Source organism: Panthera onca, chromosome D4, assembly GCF_046562875.1.
Source record: "Panthera onca isolate mPanOnc1 chromosome D4, mPanOnc1 haplotype 2, whole genome shotgun sequence".
NCBI classification, from domain to species: Eukaryota; Metazoa; Chordata; class Mammalia; order Carnivora; family Felidae; genus Panthera; species Panthera onca.
The window spans coordinates 44,726,202-44,750,710 of NC_138351.1; the positions used below are offsets into that span (position 1 = coordinate 44,726,202).

The 24,509-nt window shown below is 36.7% G+C and overlaps 1 protein-coding gene across 4 annotated transcripts in view; it reads left to right on the plus strand.

Annotated features, from left to right (window-relative positions):
* The window catches only part of DENND4C (DENN domain containing 4C), a 123,686-nt gene that overhangs the window by 85,701 nt on the left and 13,476 nt on the right, over nucleotides 1–24,509 (plus strand). For 2 of the 4 annotated variants that reach the window (XM_060609683.3, XM_060609685.3), the window contains exons 18-29: nucleotides 1,752–1,880; nucleotides 2,075–2,219; nucleotides 2,485–2,631; nucleotides 7,880–8,002; nucleotides 9,011–9,157; nucleotides 10,678–11,843; nucleotides 15,057–15,234; nucleotides 15,971–16,080; nucleotides 16,378–16,553; nucleotides 20,315–20,497; nucleotides 21,424–21,619; nucleotides 23,884–24,129. In XM_060609683.3, coding sequence (XP_060465666.3) covers nucleotides 1,752–1,880; nucleotides 2,075–2,219; nucleotides 2,485–2,631; nucleotides 7,880–8,002; nucleotides 9,011–9,157; nucleotides 10,678–11,843; nucleotides 15,057–15,234; nucleotides 15,971–16,080; nucleotides 16,378–16,553; nucleotides 20,315–20,497; nucleotides 21,424–21,619; nucleotides 23,884–24,129 — 2,946 coding nt within the window. The remainder of the gene's footprint in view (nucleotides 1–1,751; nucleotides 1,881–2,074; nucleotides 2,220–2,484; nucleotides 2,632–7,879; nucleotides 8,003–9,010; nucleotides 9,158–10,677; nucleotides 11,844–15,056; nucleotides 15,235–15,970; nucleotides 16,081–16,377; nucleotides 16,554–20,314; nucleotides 20,498–21,423; nucleotides 21,620–23,883; nucleotides 24,130–24,509) is intronic. The other 2 variants (XM_060609686.3, XM_060609687.3) reach the window with 1 other exon arrangement.

The following is a 24,509-nucleotide window of genomic DNA, read 5'->3' on the forward strand; positions in this document are numbered from 1 at the left end:
TTTTCCATGATAGCTTAGAGCTGGAAGAGCATTTGTTTCAAGAGAGAGGAAGTGGAAACTGGCAGTTTCTTAAGACTTAAGCCAGGAAACTAGTACAGTGTCCCTTTAGTCATATTCTATTGGTCATGTAGTCTCAGAAGCTCTTCTCCCTCAGTTCAAGGGTAGGGACATAGACCTCTCGGTGGGAGGAGTAGCAAAGAGTGCGTGGTTATCTTTTATCTATTACAGGTATCGAAAAGATATGTTACAGGCAACAACATACTGCATTGGAAAAAATGTGTCTCTGTATTATTACTGTTTCTTTAGTTTGGTCCCTGGCTCTTATCTCTTATACAGGTAAAACTGGAAGGTTGGGGAGTACTTTCCAGACTTCAGAATAAATTCATTGTCTAGAATGGTTGTAGAAAACCAATTTGACATAGAAAGTGACTTACTACTTTATGGCTCACAGAATCTTAAGAATTGATAGTATTTTAAGACATTTTAGTACAACTTGAATATGAAGCTGAGATGCTTTGTATAAAGTCTGTAACATATGGGATCCTGCCTATATTTGAATTGAGTCTAATTATTAGGAAATGTGTATGTGTTTTGTTGAGCTCAGTTCCACCTCCTTATTTTTTTTTTTTTTTTTGAAATTATACAAATGGTTTACTCCTTCCCTGTGGCTTTTTTGGAAAAATTTCAAACTGTTTACTCTTCTGATATTTGAAGAACCCTCTTGTACCCCATTCTTTTTCCTCCCTTCACACATCTTACCTACTTCCTTCAGTTGTCCTTGATTCCCAGTTCCCTAACACTTCTTTAACCTAGTCTAACAGTTCCTGACCTCCTTCTGCTTCTAAATTATACTCTCCATTTTTAGCTTCAAGTATTCATCTTTCTGATCCTTGCCTTTTCTTGTCTATTTCATTTGTTCTGTTCTCTTAACTAAAATATCCTTTCTGAAATCGTTTTACTTTCCCCTCTAGTTGAGAGAGCAACTTGGCTTGATGGTACTCGTAGTTGTTTACCAACTCTGTCCTAAAGTACCAAGAAGAGTATCTTCTGTATGTATAGTTCCTTATTCTTAGACTAAGCTGTAACATAGTTTGTGGCTGCGCTGTCGCTGTTCCTGTAAACTGGCTCACCTCTTTGCCAGGAACCTTCGAGATCCCCGTTTCATTTTTCATGGTTTCTCTTGTAGTCTTCTAATATGTGAGATTCTAACTTTTAGGAATTTCCAATTCACTGGCCCTCTTGTGATCAGAACAAGCCCTCCTCAGTAAACACACATTCTCAGAAAAGCCTTTGCTAATCAGATTACAGTGTCTTAAAGTTTCTTCTCTTACTTTTCCAAGACATGGGTTTACAGATCTTTTGTTGTTGTTGTTGTTGTTATGTAGGCATTCTGGGGGTGTTGTCTTTAATTCCTTTAGCACAGAATATAAAACATGATTTGTGAGAGAGTTATTTTAATCATATTAGATTTTAAAAATGCATTCCTTCTCAAATTATGGGGACTAGTAGTCATTCTCTTTGCATAAACTTCGTTACTGAAACGATCTTCTAGATCTTATGTGAAATAGTTAATAACACTGGTACTTTCATTAATGAGTAGGCTTCAGAAACAATTTACTGAGACTCAGAAAAAAAGGGTAAAGTAGTGCTTAATGACTCTGATAAGAAGAATTGAGTAATTTAAAAATCTCTGCAAGTCATAGATAGACTGATATGCCAACTACTAATGCTTTGATGTTATTTTCTGTTAGGTGTGCTATCGAGTAGTAATGCAGCTTTGTGGACTTTGGGCTCATCCTGTTTTAGCAGTGAGAGTCTTATTTGAAATGAAAACTGCTAAGATAAAGCCAAATGCTATTACTTATGGTTATTATAATAAGGTAAGTAGGACTGACATTAGACAACATACGCTGCTTAATTAAGACTGATACATTTTTGTACCTTTTATTATTCATGAAATTTCTTTTATAGAGGTTTGGGCTATAGTTATTTATGTATATATTATATATGTATGTATCTGTTTAATAAATCAAGTGTTCCTAATAATTATTTTTAACCTTTGTTTTACCTTTAGGTAGTTTTGGAGAGCCCGTGGCCTAGCAGTACCCGCAGTGGTATCTTCTTATGGATGAAGGTACGGAATGTGGTACGTGGCTTGGCACAATTTAGGCAGCCGCTTAAAAAGACTGTGCAAAAGTCACAGGTCTCCTCAATATCAGGTAATACGTGTGATTGGAAAGATACTCTCTTGCTGAACCATAAGCTTTATAGGCCTATGAGTTTTTAAGAGTATGAAGTAGGAAACGTAAATGAAATTCTGGTTGATATTTTCACATGCAACTAAAGGTAGAGGTTACATTATTGTTTCCCCCCCACAAATTTAGAAAGTGCTCTGCAACTGTAAATGAATTGTGGGGCATTCATGTTTAGTTTCAGAGATTATCAGTGCATGAGTTATTGAACTGCTATTGTCCTTATCTTTAGCTCCTCAGAATGCGACAGGTGGAAGTGATGGGGACACGGTGAGCCACGGTAGCGTGGATAGTTCTAATGATGCTAACAATGGGGAGCACACAGTCTTCGTCAGAGATTTAATCAGGCTTGATTCCACTGATAATCACTTTAGCACAGGTACTAAAATCTGGATTTTACTAACCCTTCACTTACTCTCTTGTTAAGTCTTTCCCTTTTTAAAAAGCTTTTCCCTCCTTTCTTGAGTTTGTGCAATATGAGTACTTTAAAAATACTCTAGAAATAAGGGAAGAAATTAGTCCTCTGATTGCAGATCGCTTCTTTTTATTTCCTGTAGTATAGCATTCTCTTCGAAGTGCTGTGCAGAAGCCTCTAGCACAGTGCTGCTTTGTATTTCTTCATCCTTGATTTGGGAAAGTATATGCTGTAACTGTAGAAATTGTGAACTGAGGAACCTGAATGTTAGGTGACACAACTTGCAGATACTTTTTCTCATTACGTGGAAAGTATTTATTGAGAATTTGAAATTATACATAGTAAATAGAGAAGAAAATAAGTCATACCATGAGAAAAAGGATTCTCTTTGCATAGTCATTATTTTAAATGACAATTTTTAAAATCTGAGAAATGTCTGAAGCTACTTTTACAAACAAAGCCATGGGCATAACCTCTGTCCTCTGAAGCTGGAAATAAGCGCAATTCAAGTAGCACATTGAGCAAATATATGTGTGTTGCACATCCTTCTTTTTGTGTTTTCTTTTTTGTTGTTGTTGTTATTGTTAATATCTCAAGCTTTTCTTTAAAATGAATCCTAAGTCTAATTCCTGTGCTTCATCTGATGAACTTGTCTCAATGACTGAAGTTTCCTTTTTTCTGCTCTTTGTCGCTCTGCTTTTTGCTCTGTGCTGTTTCTTGGTGCTGCATTTGTCCTTGGCTGTCATGGTGTGGGGTGCAGACAGACTTATATGACGTGAAGCTATGGATACACGTGTGCGTTAATTCTACCCTTGAATGTTAACCACTTCAGGTAATTTCCCATTTATTAGGTTAAACTTTGCTGACATGCAAGGGTGGGGGAGAGACTTTTTGTTGTATTTAAAGTGTTGTTACAGATGGAAAACAATGCTAGTTTTCTTGCCTTTTTCTCCTTCAGATAAGTGTAATCATATATGTACCACTGAAAATATCCAACTAACATTTTACGATCATTTTGCAAAGCATATTTGTTATTTTATTTGAAAATGTACTGTGCCTTGCTATAATTCTGATTTTGAGGTTTGTTTGTAGCACCATTGTATCCAGTAGTTTTATGGGGATTAAATATTTCAGTGTTCTAGCTGTTGAGATGGTTTTTGCTTGCTAAAACTGATCTGCTAAATTCTTGCACTAAAAATTACCCCATAAAAACAGAACCATGTATAAATCATTGAAAGTCAGTGTAGAGCTATAAGTTATAATCCTGTTTATAAAGCTACCTTATCTTATTTCTTCTTGTATTTTTTCCTAAAACTTATAAAATATAAATGGATTTCATTTATGAAAAAATTAAGAAAATATGATATGAAACCATGTCCCACCAGGAATAATTATAATTTTAAAAATAGTAATAGATACCCTCCTTACTCTTCTAAAATGATCCCCTTTAATGGAAAAAAAAAATCTCCTAGTAATTCTGAGTAATTGGCATAAAGATTCTAATAGTTGGGGAAGAAACTTTAGATCCCTTTTCCATATATATCTTTTCAGTTGCATTTCAGATGGCTAAAGCCCTGTTTGCTGAATTTACAGTGACATAGGTGTCTTTGTAGAGTTTTTGATGATATCATTTGATACTTTTGGAGACTTTCAAACCAGAATTTTAAGCTACTCTTTCATTAAATATTATCTTGTACAGTCTTTCCAGTTGGTACCTGATATGGAGTCACTTAGCTTGTTGGGACAGATATCTTGGTTTAATCAGTTTTCTTAGTTCCCATTTCATGGCACCATAATGCTTTCTGAGGGGGCCAGTAAAAAATCGACAACTTAATCATTCTAACTAGAGATATTTAGAGAAGTTTGGTTCTTTTGTTAAATTGCAAAGTTTGAGTGGCAGTGTAACAAGTGGTAGAAAGTGGAAGGCACTACAGTTAACACCTGAACAACATGGGTTTGAACTGCACGGGTCTACTTACATGCCAATTTTTTTTCAGTATTTACAGTACTGTAAATGTGTTTTCTTTCTTAGGATTTTCTTTTTTTCCTTTTTTTATTAATTTTTGTAAAATTTGGGTGTAGTTGATACACGATGTTACATTAGTTTTAGGTGTACAACATAGTGATTCAACTTATCTATACCTTATGCTGTGTTCACCATACGGTAGCTCTCATGTGTCACCAAACAAAACTATCATAGTACTTTCTGATTTTATTAATAACAGTTTTTTATTTTTTTTAAATTGTTTTTTTTTTAATGTTTATTTATTTTTGAGACAGAGACAGACAGAGCATTAACAGGGGAGGGTCAGAGAGAGAGGGAGACATAGAATCTGAAGCAGGCTCCAGGCTCTGAGCTGTCAGCACAGAGCCTGACGCGGGGCTCGAACTCACGAACTGTGAGATCATGACCTGAGCCGAAGCCGGACGCTCAACCGACTGAGCCACCCAGGCGCCCCTAACAGTTTTTTAAATTTAAGTAATCTCTACCCCCAGCATGGCGCTCAAACTCAGGACCCTGAGATCAAGAGTCTCATGCTCTTCTGACTGAGCCAGCCAGGTGCCTCCTTAATAACATTTCTTTTCTCTAGCTTATTTTATTATATACACAAATGACATATAACATGTGTGTTAACTGACTGTTTATGTTATTGGTAAGGCTGCCAGTCAAGAGGCTGGTAGTTAAGTTTTTGGGGCGTCAAAAGTTACATGTGGATTTTTGATTGTGTGGGGTGGGAAGGCCAGCACCTCTGACCCCTGTGTTGTTCAAGGGTCAGCTGTGTATGTTTTGTATCATGCCTCATCGACACACTTTACGGTGACTCTCTAGGAACTAAGTGTCAGTTGTGGTGTAGTTTTACGTTGGTCTTCAGTCTTCGTCTCAGTTTTAAATGATAGAACTTTAAAGCCAGAAAGACTTGTTTAAACCTTTATCTTGAAGTTATTTCACGCTTACAGAAATGTTGCAAGTACAGTACAGAGAACCCTCGAATAAATTATATTTACGTTCATTCAATTTTAGCTTGCCATATCTGCTTTATCATTTTCTTTCTGTACACATATGCACATTGTTTTCCTAAGTCATGTGACAGCAGGTTGTAATACATCTTGCCTTTTTACCTTTTGATACTTTGATGGTATTTTTCTCTGATAAAACCATAGTATAGTTACCAAATTTAGGAAAATATTGACATACTACTTGAGTCTGTAGTCTACATTCCAGTTTTGTCAATTGCTGTAATATCCTTTGTGGCATTCTAGCTCCCTCGTTTAGTCTCCTTTAACCTGGCACAGTTCTTTACCCTTTTCCTTTACCTTTTCATCTTTGTCTTTTCATGACCCCGCCATTTGGAAGAATTCAGTCCAGTTATTTTGTGGAATGTTCCTTGGTTTGAGTTGGTCCGATGTTTCCTTGTGATTAGATTGGGTTGTACGTCCATGGCTCTACTACAAAAGTGATGTTGTATCCTTCTTAGATTATCACATCTCAGAGGCACACAGTATCTGTCTGCTTCTTACTGGTGATACTGATTTTGATCACCTTGTCTTAGCATTTGGTTTCTCTTAGTTATTATTCTTGCCCGTGCAGATAATAAGCTACCAGTGAAGAGACTCTGAGAGTATGCAACAATGCCCTCTTTCTCATCACACTTTTTCTTATGAATTTAGCATACATCAATAATTCTTGAACCAGTCTGTACTATGATGGTTTTAAAGCAGGTGATTTTACCAATGCTATCCTCCCTCCACATTTGTAAGATGATATTCTATTGTATGTCCTTTGGTTTCATCATTTTACTCTGACATATCCCCTATCATGTTTTTGAACACTTCCTTTCTTACACAACAAAATGTTCCTGGCTCATTCTTGTACCTTTCCTGCCTGAGATTTGAAATCAGCCATTTCTTCAAGGATCCCAGATTCCTTTCAATGGGCAATAGATTCTAGAAGCCCATATCTGGACTCTAGGTATGCTTACTGCTACAGGGTATTATTGCTTCTGGACGTTTTCAGCAGAGATAGAAAATATATATATATTTGAAAATATGTATGTATGTATGTTTTAGAAATACTTCCATTTTCTTAAAAAAAAATTTTTTTTTTAATGTTTAGTTTTGAGAGAGAGAGAGACAGACAACACAAGTGGGAGAGGGGCAGAGAGAGAGGGGGACACAGAATCCGAAGCAGTCTCCAGGCTCTGAGCTGTCAGCACACAGCCCGATGTGGGGCTCAAATTCATGACCCACGAGATGATGACGTGAGCTGAAGTTAGATACTTAATCAACTGAGCTACCCAGGCACCCCAAAATACTTCCATTTTCAAATCAACCCCATAAGTTTTTCTTTGCCTTCCTTCATTTCATTTTTTAAAAATCTCTCTTCATCATTATGTTTACTCATTTGCTCAGTCTTGCAGTACACATAAAATAATTTCAGAATTGCTACATCTATTACTCTGTGAGAAACGGACTTTCTAAGGAGTTCAGAATTTGTCAGTATTACCCCCCTGGCTTAGAGTATATACTCAAGATTACGTGTTCAGAAGTTTCTTCAATCAGTCCTTTCCTCCTCCCCCACCATTCCCCATCCTTTCAGTGTGATTATTCACGTGAAATACAGTTGGTCTCATTTGTTTCTGTTTGCATTCAATTTTAGTTACTATTCTCCTCCCAGTTTTGCTGATTTAATTTTTTTGAATATGTAGAAGTTGATGCATTTCCAAAAATAAAAACAACACAATAAGCTGTATTTGGGGAAGTTTCTTCCCTCTTTATCCTTCCAGAGTATTTTCCCCCACCCCTTGTCATTAACCAGTTTTATTGTTTTCTGGTTTATTATTTCTGCATTTCTTTTTGCAAAAGTAAGCAGATATGTTTGTTTTATTTCTTCTTCTTTCTTACACAAAGTGTAGCATTCTGTAGACATCCTCCAAAACAAACTTTTCAAAACATCTTGTCCAAATCTATTAGTTTACAGATGAGGAAACTAAGGTTCAGTGCTTCTAAATTTTTTAGTCTTTGATGTTCCTGTTTTTACTGTTCTTTGCTTCTTATCATTTGTTTAAAATGCTGTGTGTGCTTTGTGAGCTTTCTTGTCTTCCTTTTCTGTAAGTTTAATCGTGTAAATCAATGGAATTCTCTTTTGACATTTTATAGCTGGACTATGAGTATATGAAAACATTTACATGTAAGCTTGCATTCTTTTTAACAGGTGGTCAGTCTGACCAAGGCTATGGGTCTAAGGATGAACTTATAAAGGATGATGCAGAAATTCATATGCCTGAAGAACAAGTAGCAAGAGAATTGATAACTAAAACAAAAGTGCAAACAGAAGGTTGAGTACTGATATTTGCTAGCTTTACTTAGAAAAATACTGTAGTTTTTTTTTTTTTCCTCTTAAGATTTCTTTAGTAATCTTTACACCCAATGTAGGGCTCAAACTCACAAGACTGAAATACAGGGTCACATGCTCTACCAACTGAGCTAGCCAGGTGCCCCTGTCTTAATTAAGTCTTATTTGATAATTTCTAGAAAGAAATGTAAGGCCTGGGCTTATAAGATACTATGTAATGTTAGCTATGGATAGAATGAGTAGTTTCTGAATTTTAGAATTCAAGAGATCTTTTAGAGACAGTAGGTCAACCCTCAATTTTGTAGGAAAGTGTGATCCATTGACGTATTGATTTGCCAAAGTCAAATAGCTATTTTGTGATAGAACCAAGACTGAACTTGAAGTCCTCAGACTTGTGTTCCAGTGCCTGTTTTATTTTAAAATGCCATTTCACTAGAAGTCCTTCAAATATCTAAGTAGGTATTTTTCATTGGTAGGTTAAATACAGTGTGTGTGGTTTTCCTGTTTGTTTGTTTTTATTTTTTTGTTTTTTAATGGGACTCATTGAGGTAGATATGGTTTGTAGTAATCATTTTATGCAAATGTGGAAGAATTTTCTGGCTTCATGGTAATAAAATGTTCTTTCTATCCTCTTACATAAAAGTGTACTTTCCTTTAATGATGTCACTTATTTTATGCTCCAGAGTTATGCAGAAGCAAGCCCCTCTCCTACTTTACAAGTGATGAGAGTATGTTTGAAGTCCAAAGCCTTAATTTATTCACGGGAGTGCTCAAGTTAGCGTTATTGATGCTACAATAAAGCGTTTATTTCAGTCAATGCTGGCAACATTTATGGCATAAAATAAATTAGACACAGTAAATTAGTAATAAAATAGTCATATATTCACTCACACTTGGAGAAAAATATAAAAGAATAAAATATTATAAAAAATCAACATACGGTTTCTGTGCAGTATAAGTAGGAATAACATCCAAATATCTTTTTCGCAGAAGTGTGTGATGTCTCTGCTGTTGTAGCAAAACAGTCACAACCTAGTGCAGAGTCACAGAGTCCTACTGAGCCTCCTGCATGGGGCAGCAGTATTGTGAAAGTTCCATCTGGTATATTCGATCTCAATGGCAGGAAAAGCAGCACTGGTGAGTCTTTACATAATGATTTCTAAGTATTTAAAATATACTTCTACAGATATATATGTCTTTAATGACATTAAGTTGATGACCTAATTGTGATGAACATGCTAAATTTAGAGCCAGAAGTAAGTTTGAATCCTATAAATTGGCTAAAGAAGTTGTTACTTAAAATGTTCAGTGTTTAAAAGGAGGGGTATTTATTGTGTCCAGTTGTTACTGGGAATACATTTTCTTGTTGCAGTGCCTGTTCTCAGTTTGGTCTCTCTTTCTCATGGTAGATAATTAGAGAGGACTGCAGGGCCTCCTATACTCATTAAGAGCAAAGAGGCAGAGATGTTACTAAATTCCAAAGGGGTTTTGTATGGCAATGGAAAGGCAATGGAAGAAAAAGATTCATATCACTATGCTTTACTACACAAAAATACCAGTGGGTTTTTAATTTGGCCAGTTTTTATAGGTATCCTGAGCCACTTATTTGTGATTAAGTATTTGTTTTTTTGTTTTTATGTTTTTTTATAAATTTTTTTTAACATTTTTTATTGAGTTACAGAGACAGACAGAGCATGAGCATGAGAGGGTCAGAGAGAGGGGGAGACACAGAATCTGAAGCAGACTCCAGGCTCTGAGCTGTCAGCACAGAGCCCAACATGGGACTCGAACTCACAAACCGCGAGATCATGACCTGAGCCGAAGTCAGATGCTTTACCAACTGAGCCACCCAGACGCCCCTGTTTTTATGTTTTTTTAATGTTTACTTATTTTTGAGAGAGAGAGAGAGAGAGCAGGGGAGGGGCAGAGAGAGAGAGGGAGACACAGATTTCGAAGCAGGCTCCAGGCTCTAAGCTGTCATCACAGAGCCCGATGCAGGACACGAATTCATGGACCACAAGATCATGACCTGAGCGAAGTCAGACGCTTAACCGACTGAGCCACCCAGGTGCCCCTGGTTTTTGTTTTTTTTTTTTTTTAAGTTTATTTATTTATTTTGAGAGAAGAGAGCACGAGTGGGGGAGGGGCAGAGAGAGAGGGAGAGAGAGAATCCCAAGCAGACTTCGAACTGTCAGTTTGGAGCCCAACCCAGGGCTCAAACCCATGAACCATGAGATCATTACCTGAGCCAAAATCAACAGTGGGATGCTTAACTGACTGAGCCACCCGGGCTCCCTAGAATATATTTTTTAAATTGAATGTAGAACTCTTAAAATGTAAAATATATTTATAGGTCTGTATTTGTTGACAGGTTTTAGTGAACAATACAGGAATACACAGCATACATTGCATGATTGTTAAATGTGTATATGTATGCATAGAGGATGAAAGGCAGATAATACATTACAATGTTATTTCTGGGAGGCAGGATTGAATGGAGGCCTTTTGTTGTTCTTTTTTTGTGTACTTTCTTTGTACCTTCTAAACTTTCTGAATCTTACTCTATGTGTCGCTTTTCAAAAACCAGAAAAGACACTTTCGTAAAAGTTATATCGGAAAATAGAGTTTCGTTTTTAATATTGTACCTCCCCTTTTAGGTAGTACATCAAATGTGCCATTTTCTACTCAAGATCCAGTTGAAGATGCAGTCTTTGGTGAAGTTACTAATCCCAAGAAGAATGGTGATAGAGGAGATAAAAGGCAAAAGCATTTCCCAGAGAGGAGTTGTAGTTTCAGTTCTGAAAGTCGAGCTGGAATGTTGCTTAAGAAGAGCAGTTTGGATCTGAATTCAAGTGAAGTGGCTATTATGATGGGAGCAGATGCCAAGATTCTCACAGCCGCACTGGCCTGTCCTAAGACTTCTCCACTCCGTGTTGCGAGCACCCACAGCTTTGAGACTGCTAACAGTTGTCATCTAGTTGATACTAGGACTCGTGTGTCTGAAAGCACTTGGGATTCCGAGCACAGATCTTCTTCGGTATTAGAGATGCTTGAAGAGAGCCAAGAGCTCCTGGAACCTGTGATTGAGGACAGTGCAGCGAAAACTACTATGAAAAAGGACGCATGTGACAGTCTCCAGAATGATAGTAATCAGCCCAGAGACTTGAAAGTAGAACCCAAAGATGTAATAAATAAGAGGAGTAGTTTACATGGTGTTGTTAAAGCTGTTGAGAGGGAGGATGTTGAAACTGGACTAGATCCTTTGTCTCTTTTGGCCACTGAATGTACTGGAGTAAAATCTCAAGATTCTGAAGATAAGGTGTCTTCTCCAGTTATTGCACGCAATCTGGCTGATGAAATTGAAAGCTATATGAACCTAAAGAGTCCTTTGGGTAGCAAGTCTGCTAGTATGGAATTACACGGAGAGGGAAGCAGAGAGTCTGGCACCATCACTGCATGTATTCACTCTCTAGAGAGGCGATCAAGCCTACCTTTAGAGCATGGTCCGGCAGCACAGGAAGTTCCTGAAAGTGAAAAGAGCTCTCCTGCAGAATCTAGGTCTAAAGCTTTCACTGGGCGTTTCAAGCAGCAGACTCCCTCTCGTGCTCACAAAGAACGTTCACCTTCTCTGTCAGCACTAGTGCGGTCTTCACCACATGGCTCGTTGGGCTCTGTGGTAAACTCTTTGTCAGGACTAAAGCTAGATAATATACTCTCAGGACCCAAGATCGATGTCCTCAAATCTGGCATGAAACAAGCAGCTACGGTAGCCAGTAAGATGTGGGTAGCTGTAGCGTCTGCCTATAGCTACTCAGATGATGAGGTAAGAGTGTTTTATGTGTGTGGTCTATCTGATACTGGCATGTTTCTCATATTTTTTTATATGTAAATTATTATTCAGAGATTGCTGGTAACTTTGGTGTTTAAACTTGAGGCGTATGTTACTTCTTCCTTGAAATGACCTGAACCTAAATGTGAGGAAATTAATAATAAAGAAATAGAATATCAGAACTACTTTATAATTCCATAGATCAGTCTGAACTAACACGTTGTTTCTTTGAAAGTACTGATGATTAATACTTAATAATGCCATGTTATGTTTGCATAGCGCTTCACTCTTAAATAACTTTTATCTATGTTAGCTCTTACATATATGTGAAATCACTCTGCAACTTAGCCTACGTATTTTATACTGCATCACAAAAACTGCTAATTCTTTTGAAAATTATTGTAAAGAGAATTAGTCATTAGACCTTTTTATGAAGTAGAAGTGGGGAAATTTTGCTTATTTGTTTTATAGAAAAAATTTAATTAAAATTTCACCTTTGTGTTTACAGAATTATATAGTACTTAGGCACTTTAGTAGAAAAGACAAACATTTATAAGTGTTCACCACTATGTCACAGGTACTCTCATAAGCTATATATCTATTTTGATATTTTTCATAGCAACCCCACACATCGGTACTGTTGGCATCCCTGTTTTATAGATGAGGTATCTGAGAGTTAGAGAGGTTAATTAATTTCTCCAGGTCCACACAACTAGTGAGAGGCAGAACTAGAATTTGAACTCTGGGAGGTTGACTCTAGAGTCCATGCTTTTAAATTACTGTAGTAGCAAAGAAGAAAGCAATATCTTAGAAGGGGTTCCAGTAGGGGGCTGTCCAAAAAGAGCAAAGCAGGTGATATCTAAGTTGGGTTTGGGTGGATAAATTTGAAATTTTGGGTTAGTCAAAGTGATAAGGTGGTACAAGGTGTATCTGAGAGAATAATGTGAAAAAGCATGGAGGCATAAAACATGCATTTTCAAGATAATACACAATCCATCTCAGATTGCTAAAGTTCTAAATAGGAAGCTAGAGACATAGGAAATGAAATTGGACAAATAAGATTTATATACCATTTGAAAGAAAACTTTATTCTATAGGCAAACTATTAATTGACTCAAAAGTACAATACTGAGTACTATAAGACACAGTTGCATTTTATTGCATTTTAAAGAGCTTACAAGGTCAGTGAAGGAAAGGCCAAATAAACTAGCTTCAAAAGTATCTTAACCTTGCTTTGTGTTAAACTAACCAAATGAGCCACTTGAGTTTTGAAATTTTATCTAACAGTGTTAATAATAATAAAACCTTTCTACAGAGTAATTTGACTTGGAATGTGTGACTATAAATTCTAGGTGGTCACAGACCTTAATCTTTCTTTTCTTTTTATTGCTATGGCCCTGGTACTAGAGCCTGACAAAGGCAAATAGGTTATACCTAGTAAATATTTTCAAATGAAGGAATGGATACAAAGTCCATAAAAAATGTTTATAACTTTTATCCAGAATTTAATCTAAGGAAATGATTATGTGTAAAAATAACTCGAAAGAATTCATCAGTGTAACTTATATAAAATTTAAGAGTATTCTGAATATTTAAGCAATAGAGATTTACTAAATGCATAACAGTACATCAGTAAACTGGATTAGGTTTCAGGGGTTTAAATAATGTAGATTTAATGACATTAAAATACATTATATGAGAATAAGGTAAAAAATAATATCCTATTTTGTAAAAATGTATTATATATGCATATTTTAAAATGACTAGAGGGACATACATCAAGATTTTGATTATGCTGTGTAGTGTAGGTAATATAAATGCCTTTTTTTTTTTTTTTTTTTTTTGTGAGAGAGAGAGAGAGAGAGAGAACAGGAAAGAGGGAGAGAGTGAGAGGAGAAAAATAAGAATCTCAAGCCGGGCTCCATCTCACAACCATGAGATCATGACTTGAGCCAAAATCAAGAGTCGGACACCTAACTGACGGAGCTACCCAAGCACCCCACTATTAAGTGCTTTTATTTCCCGTTTTGCATGTCTAAGTTTTATATCATTTAACATGGTTTTATAACAAGACACAAGTCTTCTTTAAAGCAAAAATCAAAAAGGAGGGGCTCCTGGGTAGCTTATTTAGTTAAGTGTCTGACTCTTGATTTTAGCTCAGGTCATGATCTCATGATTTGTGACATTGAGCCCCGCATCGAGCTCTGCACTAACAGCACGGAGACCGCTTGGAATTCTTTCTCTCCTCTCTCTGCCCTTTCCCTGCTCATGCTGTCTCTCTCTCTCTGTCTCTCTCTCTCTCTCTCTCAAAATAAACATTTAAAAAAATCAAAAAGGAAACTGCTTATTGAAATGTTTTCTATCTAAAGTGTCAACAGTCACTTGCAGGAGTTCAGAACTACAGTGTTTGGAACTTTATTCATATTTTATGCCTCTAATATTGATGGTTGTTGTCTGAAAATTATATTGACAGATGAAATTCTCACAACAACCATATTTTAAAGGACTCCTCTTATCCGTATTTTTCAGATGATATAATTAAAAGCTGGAGTAGTTAAATAATTTCTGCAAGGTCATATACATAATATATGATGGGGAGCCAAGACCACAGTCTGGCTGACTGACTTTAAAGCCCTTACTGTGCTTGTGCTGGGGTGCCCAATTCCAATGGAGACAGTGGGCTCCTGGAGTTACTTCATTTTATGATATTGATTATTTAAAAAAAATTTTTTTTTTAATGTTTTATTTATTTTTGAGACAGGGAGAGACAGAGCATGAACAGGGGACGGTCAGAGAGAGGGAGACACAGAATCCGAAACAGGCTCCAGGCTCTGAGCTGTCAGCACAGAGCCCGACGCGGGGCTTGAACTCACGGACCGAGAGATCATGACCTGAGCCAAAGTCGGCCGCTTAACCGACTGAGCCACCCAGGCGCCCCATATGATGTTGATTATTGAGAGACACTTCAACATACACCAGGGGCACAACAAAATCTTAAAGTGTTGTAGGTCATTACTCGAATATCTTAGAGTGTGGAAAGGAAATTCCCAATAATGGTGAGAAGAGTTCATGGTTTTGAAAAATAAGGGGATGATAATTTACGTAAGAATTCCAGGGAAGTTTAATTCCGTAAAGGGTGGAATGAATATATTCTCATTGGAGAAGGTATTATTTATGTATGTGGGGTTTTATTCTTTTCAATTAAAGGAGGAAACTAACAGAGATTACAGCTTCCCCGCTGGCCTCGAAGACCATATTTTGGGGGAGAATATGTCACCTAACACGAGTGTCTCAGGGTTGGTTCCCAGCGAACTTACCCAGAGCAACACAAGCCTTGGCAGTAGCGGCAGCAGTGGAGACGTAGGAAAACTGCAATACTCAACAGGTATGGAAAGGATTGCCGTCTGCGACAAGTTATATGCCTGTACCTTTCCCTGCCGCTATTGCATGCGCAATCAGCCTCATTTGTTGAGATGAGCTGGCGGATTTTTTATATGACCACAGCATACTGTCACTTATTTTATATGATCTCTAAGTAGTATAGTCACCTAAGTTTATTTTTAGTTGTGTTTGTGGAGTATATCATTAGTTCTCAAACTTTAGTGTGTGTCAGAATCACATGGGGGATTAGTTTAAAAATATATACAAATGTCCAAGCTCTAGGCTAAAGCTTTTGAGACTGTATCTGTGGGACGGGGGCCTTAGGAATATATATTTTTAACTAGTGCTGTAGGTAAATAGAATGTATACCAGAGTTTGAGACTCCCTAGGCTATGTCACTGTCATTTCTTAGTACTTAATTATTTTTTTAAGTCTGTTTTTTCCAACGTTCTATTATGAGAAATTTCAAATGTCCTGAATAGTTGAAAGAATCATATAGTGAACAATCATATATAGATTCTCCACCTAGATTTAACTATTGTTGACTTTAGATATATATATATAGATAGATATATATAGATATATCTATCTATATATATATGTATAGAAATTTTTATACTGAACCATTTGAAAATAAATTGCAGACGTCATCATACTCCCCCTTAAATGCTTTAGTATGCATTTCCAAAGAATAAGGGCATTCTCACACATAGTGTGTTATGACATTTACTTCTCTCTAGGTGAACCTCCATTTCCAAGAAGTGTAAAAGGGCAGGACTTTGAAAAATCAGACCATGGTTCTTCTCAAAACACCAGCATGTCTAGCATCTATCAGAATTGTGCAATGGAGGTAAAAGTTCTGCCTTCTGCGCGTGATAACATGGCTGTACACATTTTTATTTCAGAATGGTATTTAGCAGAATTCTTTGATGCCATTGTGGGCAGAAGAGTAAATCATTTTGTTGAATTTGCTTCCTGTCTTATGTAAGTAAGGCCATAAACTGGTAGCTTTATCTGTAAAGTGATTGAACTATTCAGTCCAAATTTGATCAGCAAAATAAATAAAATTCTGTGTCCCCAGAGGATGGCCTGTTAAGATGACTTTTTGCTGTGGAGGTTCTCAGTGTTCGCACTTTTCTGCTCTTAGGTTTTGATGTCAAGTTGTTCACAATGCAGAGCTTGTGGAGCGTTAGTTTATGATGAAGAAATTATGGCTGGATGGACGGCAGATGATTCAAATTTGAATACAACCTGTCCATTCTGTAAAAGCAACTTCTTGCCTCTTCTCAATATAGAATTTAAAGACTTGAGAGGCTCTGCAAGGTTAGTATTGTCAAAGCTCCCTTAAGAGGTGAGTGTCCTCCCAGAAGGCATGACTCCCGGGAGAAAAGTGAAATAGTTATGGTACACTCCAGGTGTCCCTTTGCTTTCTCTCCTTCACTTTCAGTATTTGTGTGGAAAATACTAGCACTACAGGAGACTACTTTTCCATTTTATTTAACATATGATTACCAGTAGTAGTTAATTCTTAGAGCTGAACTGTATAGATAATTCAGAACTTTAATATTTATCATTATTTTAAACTTTCTGTCTCAGCTGTCTTACATCTTCTAGAAGAAAAAATGAAGGTGTAGGGGACGGGGTTTTTTTTTACTCTTCTCCTAACGTGTTGCCTCTTTATGGTAGTGCTCTGTGTGGCATGATGGCCGAATTCTAGGCAATAGAAAGACTAGCTGATCTAGTAATTAAGTAACTGGGAGTTTGGTAACTGCTTACCTAAGTGATTGTACTTAATATTCTATTTGTTTTATGGAACAGACGAACTTACCTGACTTTCTACCGTTAGCAGCTTTTAAAAAAATTCTCCAGTTGTACAGGTATTTCTTCTTAGCTTAATTTTTCCTTTTAGCTTCAGGTGTGGAGCTGAGTGGAATCATACTCTAATTCCTGATGCACTTTCATCATTGGTTTGTGCAAGGGCCCTCTTTTATTAGCTCTACCCCCCCCCAGCCCCTGCCATTCCCATTCTCATTCCTTTATCCAACAAAGACATTGCCTCTACGGTGTGTGATGTCTCTTTGAATATATATCCTCATGAAATACATTGTTTTGCACAATTATGCATTTTTAACTTACATAATTAGAATAATGTTGAACATATCTATTTTTATTATTAAGTTTAAAATCTGAGTTGCTATATGTACATCTAATTTATTCCTTTTTCTCCTGTAGGACGTTAATATCTCATTTTAGCCATCCAATATCCTGTTGTTGTTTCAGTTGCTTCCAGTATTGTGTTATTATAAATATCACTGCAGTGATACAGTGCACTGTAAAATATGTCTCTCTCTAAACTTGTGAAGAATAGTAGTCTTATGAGTGAAGTCATTAGGTCATTTTCATGCATGATTTGAATAAACAGTGGAAGATTGCTTACCACATGACAACACCCCCACTGTTAGTGCCCAAGAATTCTCATTTCTGTATATCCTTACCAGCATATGGTATTATCATTTCTTCTGGTCTTTGTCTTCTAATGAGTATAAAGTGGTATCTTGTTTTTGTTTGAATTTTTCTGAATATTAGTGAGTTTATCTCTTCATATACTTGTGAATTATTCCAGCATTTTCTTTTATTTTTTTTAAAGTTTATTTATTTTGAGAGAGAGCAGCGGGGGGGGGGGGGGGGGGGGGGCGCAGAGAGACAGGGGAGACAGAGGATCCCAAGCAGGTTCCTGCTATCAGTACAGAGCCTGACATGGGGCTCAATCTCACATACAATGAGATCATGACTTGAGCTGAAATCAAGAATCGGATGCTTTACTGACTGAGCCGCCCAGACACTCCTCCAGCATTTTCTGTGAATTACCTGTTTATACCTTGTCCATTTTTATATTAGCTTTCTTTTTCTTGTTGATGTCTGTCTCGAATATTCTTGATATTAATTCCTTAAAATAATGTGTTTTGATGTCATTATCCATTAATTTTCCACCTTATGATTTGTGCTTTTGGAGCCTTGTTTTTGTTTTTTTGTTTTTTAAATGTTTTATTTATTTTTGAGAGAGAGAGAGAGAGGGAGAGAGAGACAGAGTACGAGCAGGGGAGGGGCAGAGAGAGAGAGGGAGACAGAATCCACAAAGCAGGCTCCAGGCTGTGAGCTGTCAGCACAGAGCCTGACATGGGGCTTGGACCCGTGAACCACGAGATCATGACCTGAACCGAAGTCGGATGCTTAACCAACTGAACCACCCAGGCGCCCCATTTTGGAGCCTTGTTTTAAAAGTTGTTTGCCATCTGTAGGACATGAAGATTTTCTCTTAAAGTTTCTTTTGTTAGCTGTATATTTTACCTCTGATATTTAGGTCTTTAATCCATCTGGAGTCCACCTTTGTGTTTGTGTATGATGGTAGGGATACAACTTTCTTTTTTCTCCATGTAATGAGCTGGTTTTCCATCCTTTCTTCATTGATAGGTAGAGCACCTTTATCACATTTCAAGTTCCCATGCACACCTCACCCTGGTTCTGTGTTCCCTGTTCTTTTTTGTCAATACTGTTTGTGTCGTGTCTGATTGATAAGGGAAGCTCCCCCTCATGGAGTTTTAATTATTTATTTTGCTTAGAGCAACTTTAGTTTCCCCTCCTCCCCGAAAAAGTCCCAACTGGAGTTTTCACTGGGATTGCAGCATTAGCTATATAGATTTATTTGGGGAAAATGGACGTTTTTAGTGTTATTCTCTTATCTTTGAGCATGGTATGTATATATCTCCATTTTTTTAGATTATCCTTTGTGTCCTTTTAATAGGGTCTTAAATTATTCTCCCTAGTCTTATACTTTTTTGTTGTGTTAATTGTGCTTCTTAAGCTATTGTGTTAAGTACCTTATTTTATATTTTCTAAGTGAGTGTAAAGGAGCATTATTGATTTCCACCCCCAAATATGTCATTATGGAAAATTTCAAACTTGCTGTGAAGTTAAAAGACTTTTTTTTACAGTGACACCCAAATATCCATCTCTGTATTACTATTTTATTGTACTTTCTTTATCAACTGTCTATCCCTCCATCGATCCACCAATTTTTCTTATGTTTTTATTCATTTGAAAGAAGGTGTAGACAGTATTAATACACTTCTCCCCCAAAGACTTGAGCATACATATTAACTAAAGTTCAATATTTGTTTACAGTTTTTTTTTTGCAATAAAGTTGTATATAAGAAAATCTACAAATTTAAAACGTACCATTTGAAAATTGAATGTGGGGGAACCTGGGTGGCTCAGCTGGTTGAGCATCCGACTTTGGCTCGGGTCATGATCTCGCAGTCCATGAGTTCGAACCCCACATTGGGCTCACTACTGTCAGCACAGAGCCTGCTTTGGATTCTCTATCCGTGCACCCTCCTCCCACCTCTCTCTCTGTCCCCCTCCTGCACACACTCTTTCTCTCTCTCTCTGTCTCCCTCAAAAATAAATAAACATTTAAAAAAATTAAAAAGAAAATTGAATGTATACGTTTGTGCACACCAAACCTTTATCAAATACAGAATATTACTACAGCCTCAGGAAGTTCTCTTAATGTCCCTTGCAAGGCCCAACACTCACCCCATCCCCACCCAGAAAGAGATGGATAGAGATAAGACGAGAAGACGAAAACAAAATAATGAATAAAGGGGGAAAGAAATGACTAGAGACAAAATGGATATTTATGGGGGGAGGATATTATAAACAATTGTAGGTTAATACGTGATAAAATGCCATTGCTGCTCTTTTTCTTCTTTAACTCAGAAAATTAATGAAATATTTTGTTTTCCATCTTCCTTCATAGCTTTCTTTAATGGTTCTCAAATCTGAAAGGATGTTGCATTGAACTGTAATGACTTTGAGACCTTTTTCATTTAAAAAAGTTTATGACAAGAGAGGAAGAGAGAATGGGGGAGGGGGGCTGTGTGTGTGTGTGTGTTTGAAATAGATGGTACTTCTATGGATTGTAAAATTCCTCAGTGACTCCTTTACCATAAAGTGATTCTAAATACGAAATTTAGAGGATTCTAGGATTTTTAAAGACTTTTTCTGGATTGCTCCCTATTTAGCTTTTTCCTGAAACCAAGCACCTCTGGTGACAGTTTACAAAGTGGCAGCATTCCATTGGCAAGTGAACCTTCAGAGCACAAACCTGTGTCCGCTTCAGCAGAACCTGACTTGATCAACTTTATGGATTTCCCCAAACAAAACCAGACCATAACTGAAGAGACAACCTCTGCAATTGAATCAAGGTACTCTAGGGTACAGAGAGCTCTTCATTATAAATTGGGTACCCTTGTAAAAATCCCATCTTTGAAGACAGCCTTATGTAGGCGTAAGTTCTGGCATTTTATTTATTTAATTTATTTTTAAGTTTTTATTTATTCATTTAAGTAATCTCTACACCCAACTTGGGGCTCAAACTCATGACCCCAAGATCAAGAGCTGCACACTATACTGACTGAGCCAGCTAGGAGCCCCTAAGTTCTGGCATTTAAAAAATTTAATATTAACTTTTATTACAATACATTGTTTAAGTATCTAATAAACAAATGTGACGATCAACCGTTTTTGAAACTATGTTTAATGTTTTACAGTGTCCTTTTACAGAATGAGCTTCTCTGTAGTAAAAAGTATTCAGTACCAGTTTCCAGAGACATATTTTCTTTACTGTGAAATACACCGCTTCCTCTTAAATACTGATTGAATCGGACGTTTATTCAGAGCCTGTTGTTTGCTGAGCATTATGCTAAGCACTAAAAATAAAAAAGTAAGATCTAGTTTCTGCCCTTAGGTGGATCTTGGCCTGGTAGAGGTTAAATACTCATCTGTAATATCTAGTTGGACGCAGGATAATTCTAGGTGATTTTGTTTAATAAAGAGGAAATAATGTTTGAATAAAGCAACTGTGAATGGGCACTTAATCTTTTAAAAAGAATATCTATTGTCTACCCTTTGTCCTCTTCTTCCCATCTGTCACCAGAATTATCCATCCCATCCTGTTCTAATGACCACTTTTACAGAAATGCCTGAAGAAAATTTAATCTTATAAGGTGGTACTGATTCTTCTCCGATATATTCAGTTAGACTCAGAGTTCACTGTAGAAAATACTCTAGGTATACAAATTGAGATTGTATTACAGCACAAATACAGCATTTCTTCCTCATGTTTTTTAAGTGATGAAATAAAGAAAGCCGGTGGAGAAGTCCAAACCATGAAAATTTCATCTGTGCCTAATAGTTTATCAAAGCGAAATGTATCTTTGACGCGAAGTCACAGTGTTGGGGGTCCCTTGCAAAATATTGACTTTTCCCAGCGACCGTTTCATGGCATTTCAACAGTCAGTCTTCCCAACAGTCTGCAGGAAGTTGTGGTAGGTAACAACATCATAATTATCTGTGTGTTCATGAAAGTATTTATTAGAATAACACATAATCCATCTTTAGTAGCTTTTCTTTAACCATGAGTGATAAGATAAAGAGACTAAGAACTTTTTATTTTTTGATTGATTGATTTTTATTTATTTAAATTTTTATTTATTTTGAGAGAGAGAGAGAGAATGAGAGAAATGGGCGGGGGAGGTTGCGGGCAGAGAGGGAAAGAAAGAATCCCAAGCAGGCTCTGTGCAGAGCTGCATGCCAGGCTCAATCTCACGAACTGTGAGACCATGACCTGAACCAAAACCAAGAGTCAGATGCTCAACTGACTGAACCACCCAGGTGCCCCTAGACTAACAGCTTTTTAAGATTTCAAGTACATTCAAAAATAAAAGGAGTATACGGAGTCCCTTTGACCCATCATCTGGCTTCAGTAATTTTCAACTTATGGCCATTCTTCTTTTATGTATATCCTTATTCACTTCTTTCCTAGATTATTCTGAAATAAATTTCAAATATCATATATTCCATTTGTAAATATTTCAGTATGTAGTTCCTAAGAGATAAGGACTCTGAAAAATACAATGCCACTATACAACCAAAAAAATCAAATTATTCAATCTCTATTCAAATTTCTATTTTAAAAATGTGAAGTATGTGTGTCTTCTGTAGTTTGAAGAATGAGGATCAAATAACATCTATGCATTACCAATTGGTTGATCTGTTATTTAGTCATTTTACATCTGTAGACCCTCTTTTTTAGCCTTGCAACTGTATTTGTTGATTATGATGCTATAAATTGGTAATTATATCTAGAAGCTTGATCACATTCAGGTTTTTGTTTGGTTGTTTATTTTTGTAAGACAATTGCAGTGGTAGAATGTCCCTCAATAGAAGACATGAACTTTCTTTGTGATGCTAGTAGCGATTAATGCCTCATTGCCTACCTCAGATTATTCATTTCCAGCTTTCAAGGCTGGTAGTCTAATTGTCTTTATATATGTTGGATACATCTGTAAAGAGAAACATCCTCCATGTTTTCTGTTTGCTTTTCCAAAAATGCAGTTTATTTTGGAAAGGTGGGACAAATATTTTTCCTTTTACTTAACCAGTTTTCAAAATAACAGGTTGGATTCCTAGCATCCTCTAAGGTGATGAATTAATTTGGAGGAATAGAGTATCATTATGAGCTCACTAATTTAAATAGGTTTACATCCATTGCTGTTGTTATCCTTATTAATATATCATCCATCTTTGATCAGCTAGAAGCCTCTACAGGTTGGTGTTTTAGTTCTTTTGACACATCTCTAGCAGCCTTTTTCTAATTTTTTTACAAAGCTTCTTTGCTTTCTTATATGACAAGATGTTTCATGCTCATGTTAATATTTCTTTCTCTAGACCTAAAATCAGCCATTTCTCTAAGAAGCTGTGGTTCATTTTTGAGGAAATGGTATTTGGAGACCACAGCCTGGGCACTAGGGGTACCCATTAATGAGTTGGTCATAAGCATTTTATTCTGATTATAATATGCACAACTTAGAAAGACTGAATTGGCATCGTTTTCCTTTGTTTGTAAGACTGCTCTTTAGCTGTTGCAATCAAATGTGAAAGCACATTAGATATAATTCTAAAAGGAGTCATCAAATAATATTAACACAAAAATTGCCCCATCTATTTAGATTGTAGGAAGAAGATAGAGTCAACTTTTTTTTTTTTTTTTTGGAATAATCATAAATATCTGAAATGTAGTATTTCTTTCTGTTTTGTTTTTGAGAGAGAGCATGTGTGTGCAAGAACACACACTAGCAGGAGAGCAGCAGAGGGAAAGAGAGAATCCCAAGCAGGCTCCATGCTCAACACAGAGCCTGATGCAGAGCTCAGTCTCACAACTATGAAAACCATGACCTGAACTTAAATCAAGAATCGGATGCTTAACCGACTGAGCCACCCAGGCATCCCTGAAATGTAGTATTTTTTTTGTAAAAGTTGAAAAGGAAAAAAAAATCAATCTGATAGAGAAACTCTGTATGTTTAGGGTCTGTCTCTGGATTATTTTCTTTTGTAATCATTTAACGTAAGGGCATTTATGATTAAGTACTTTCTTTTCTTTTTTTAGGTTTTCATTAGCATATACTGCATGTAGCAATGGTTCTGAAATAACTGATTTTGAAAGGATAGAGCATAATCTCCTTGAGAAGTACTCTTAAACATACACAGAATAGATAATATTCACTTGTTTCTGTATTTTTATTTTTTAAAGGATCCTTTAGGAAAAAGACCCAATCCTCCCCCTGTTTCTGTGCCCTACTTGAGTCCTCTAGTGCTTCGTAAAGAACTTGAATCTTTGCTAGAAAATGAAGGTGATCAAGTGATTCACACATCCTCTTTCATCAATAAACATCCAATCATTTTCTGGAACCTCGTTTGGTATTTCAGACGTTTGGACCTTCCTAGTAACTTGCCAGGACTTATCCTCACATCTGAACATTGTAATGGAGGTGTACAGGTAGGGTACCAACTTCTATACTTGTACTATGTTGGTGTTGGTTAGAATGAGACTTAACTTCAGAGTAACAAGTGTACAACAACAGTGCCTTAACGAGATGTACATTATTTCTCTCTCACATCAAAGTTTGGGAAGGTGGTCCTGGGATGATGTAGTCTTAGGGACCTGAGATCCTTCTGTCTTTTTGGTCAGCTGTGTATAACCTCCATTTCCAAGTTCTATACCTGGTCCAGGATGGCCTCTCTATTTCTAGCCATCTTGTCCATATTCCAGCCAGCAGTAAGGATAAAAATGAATGGAGAAGAATGTGTCTTCTTTCTGTAGGGATGGTTCCTGGAGTTGTACATAACATTTCTCTATGTATCTGTTTGGCCTAAACT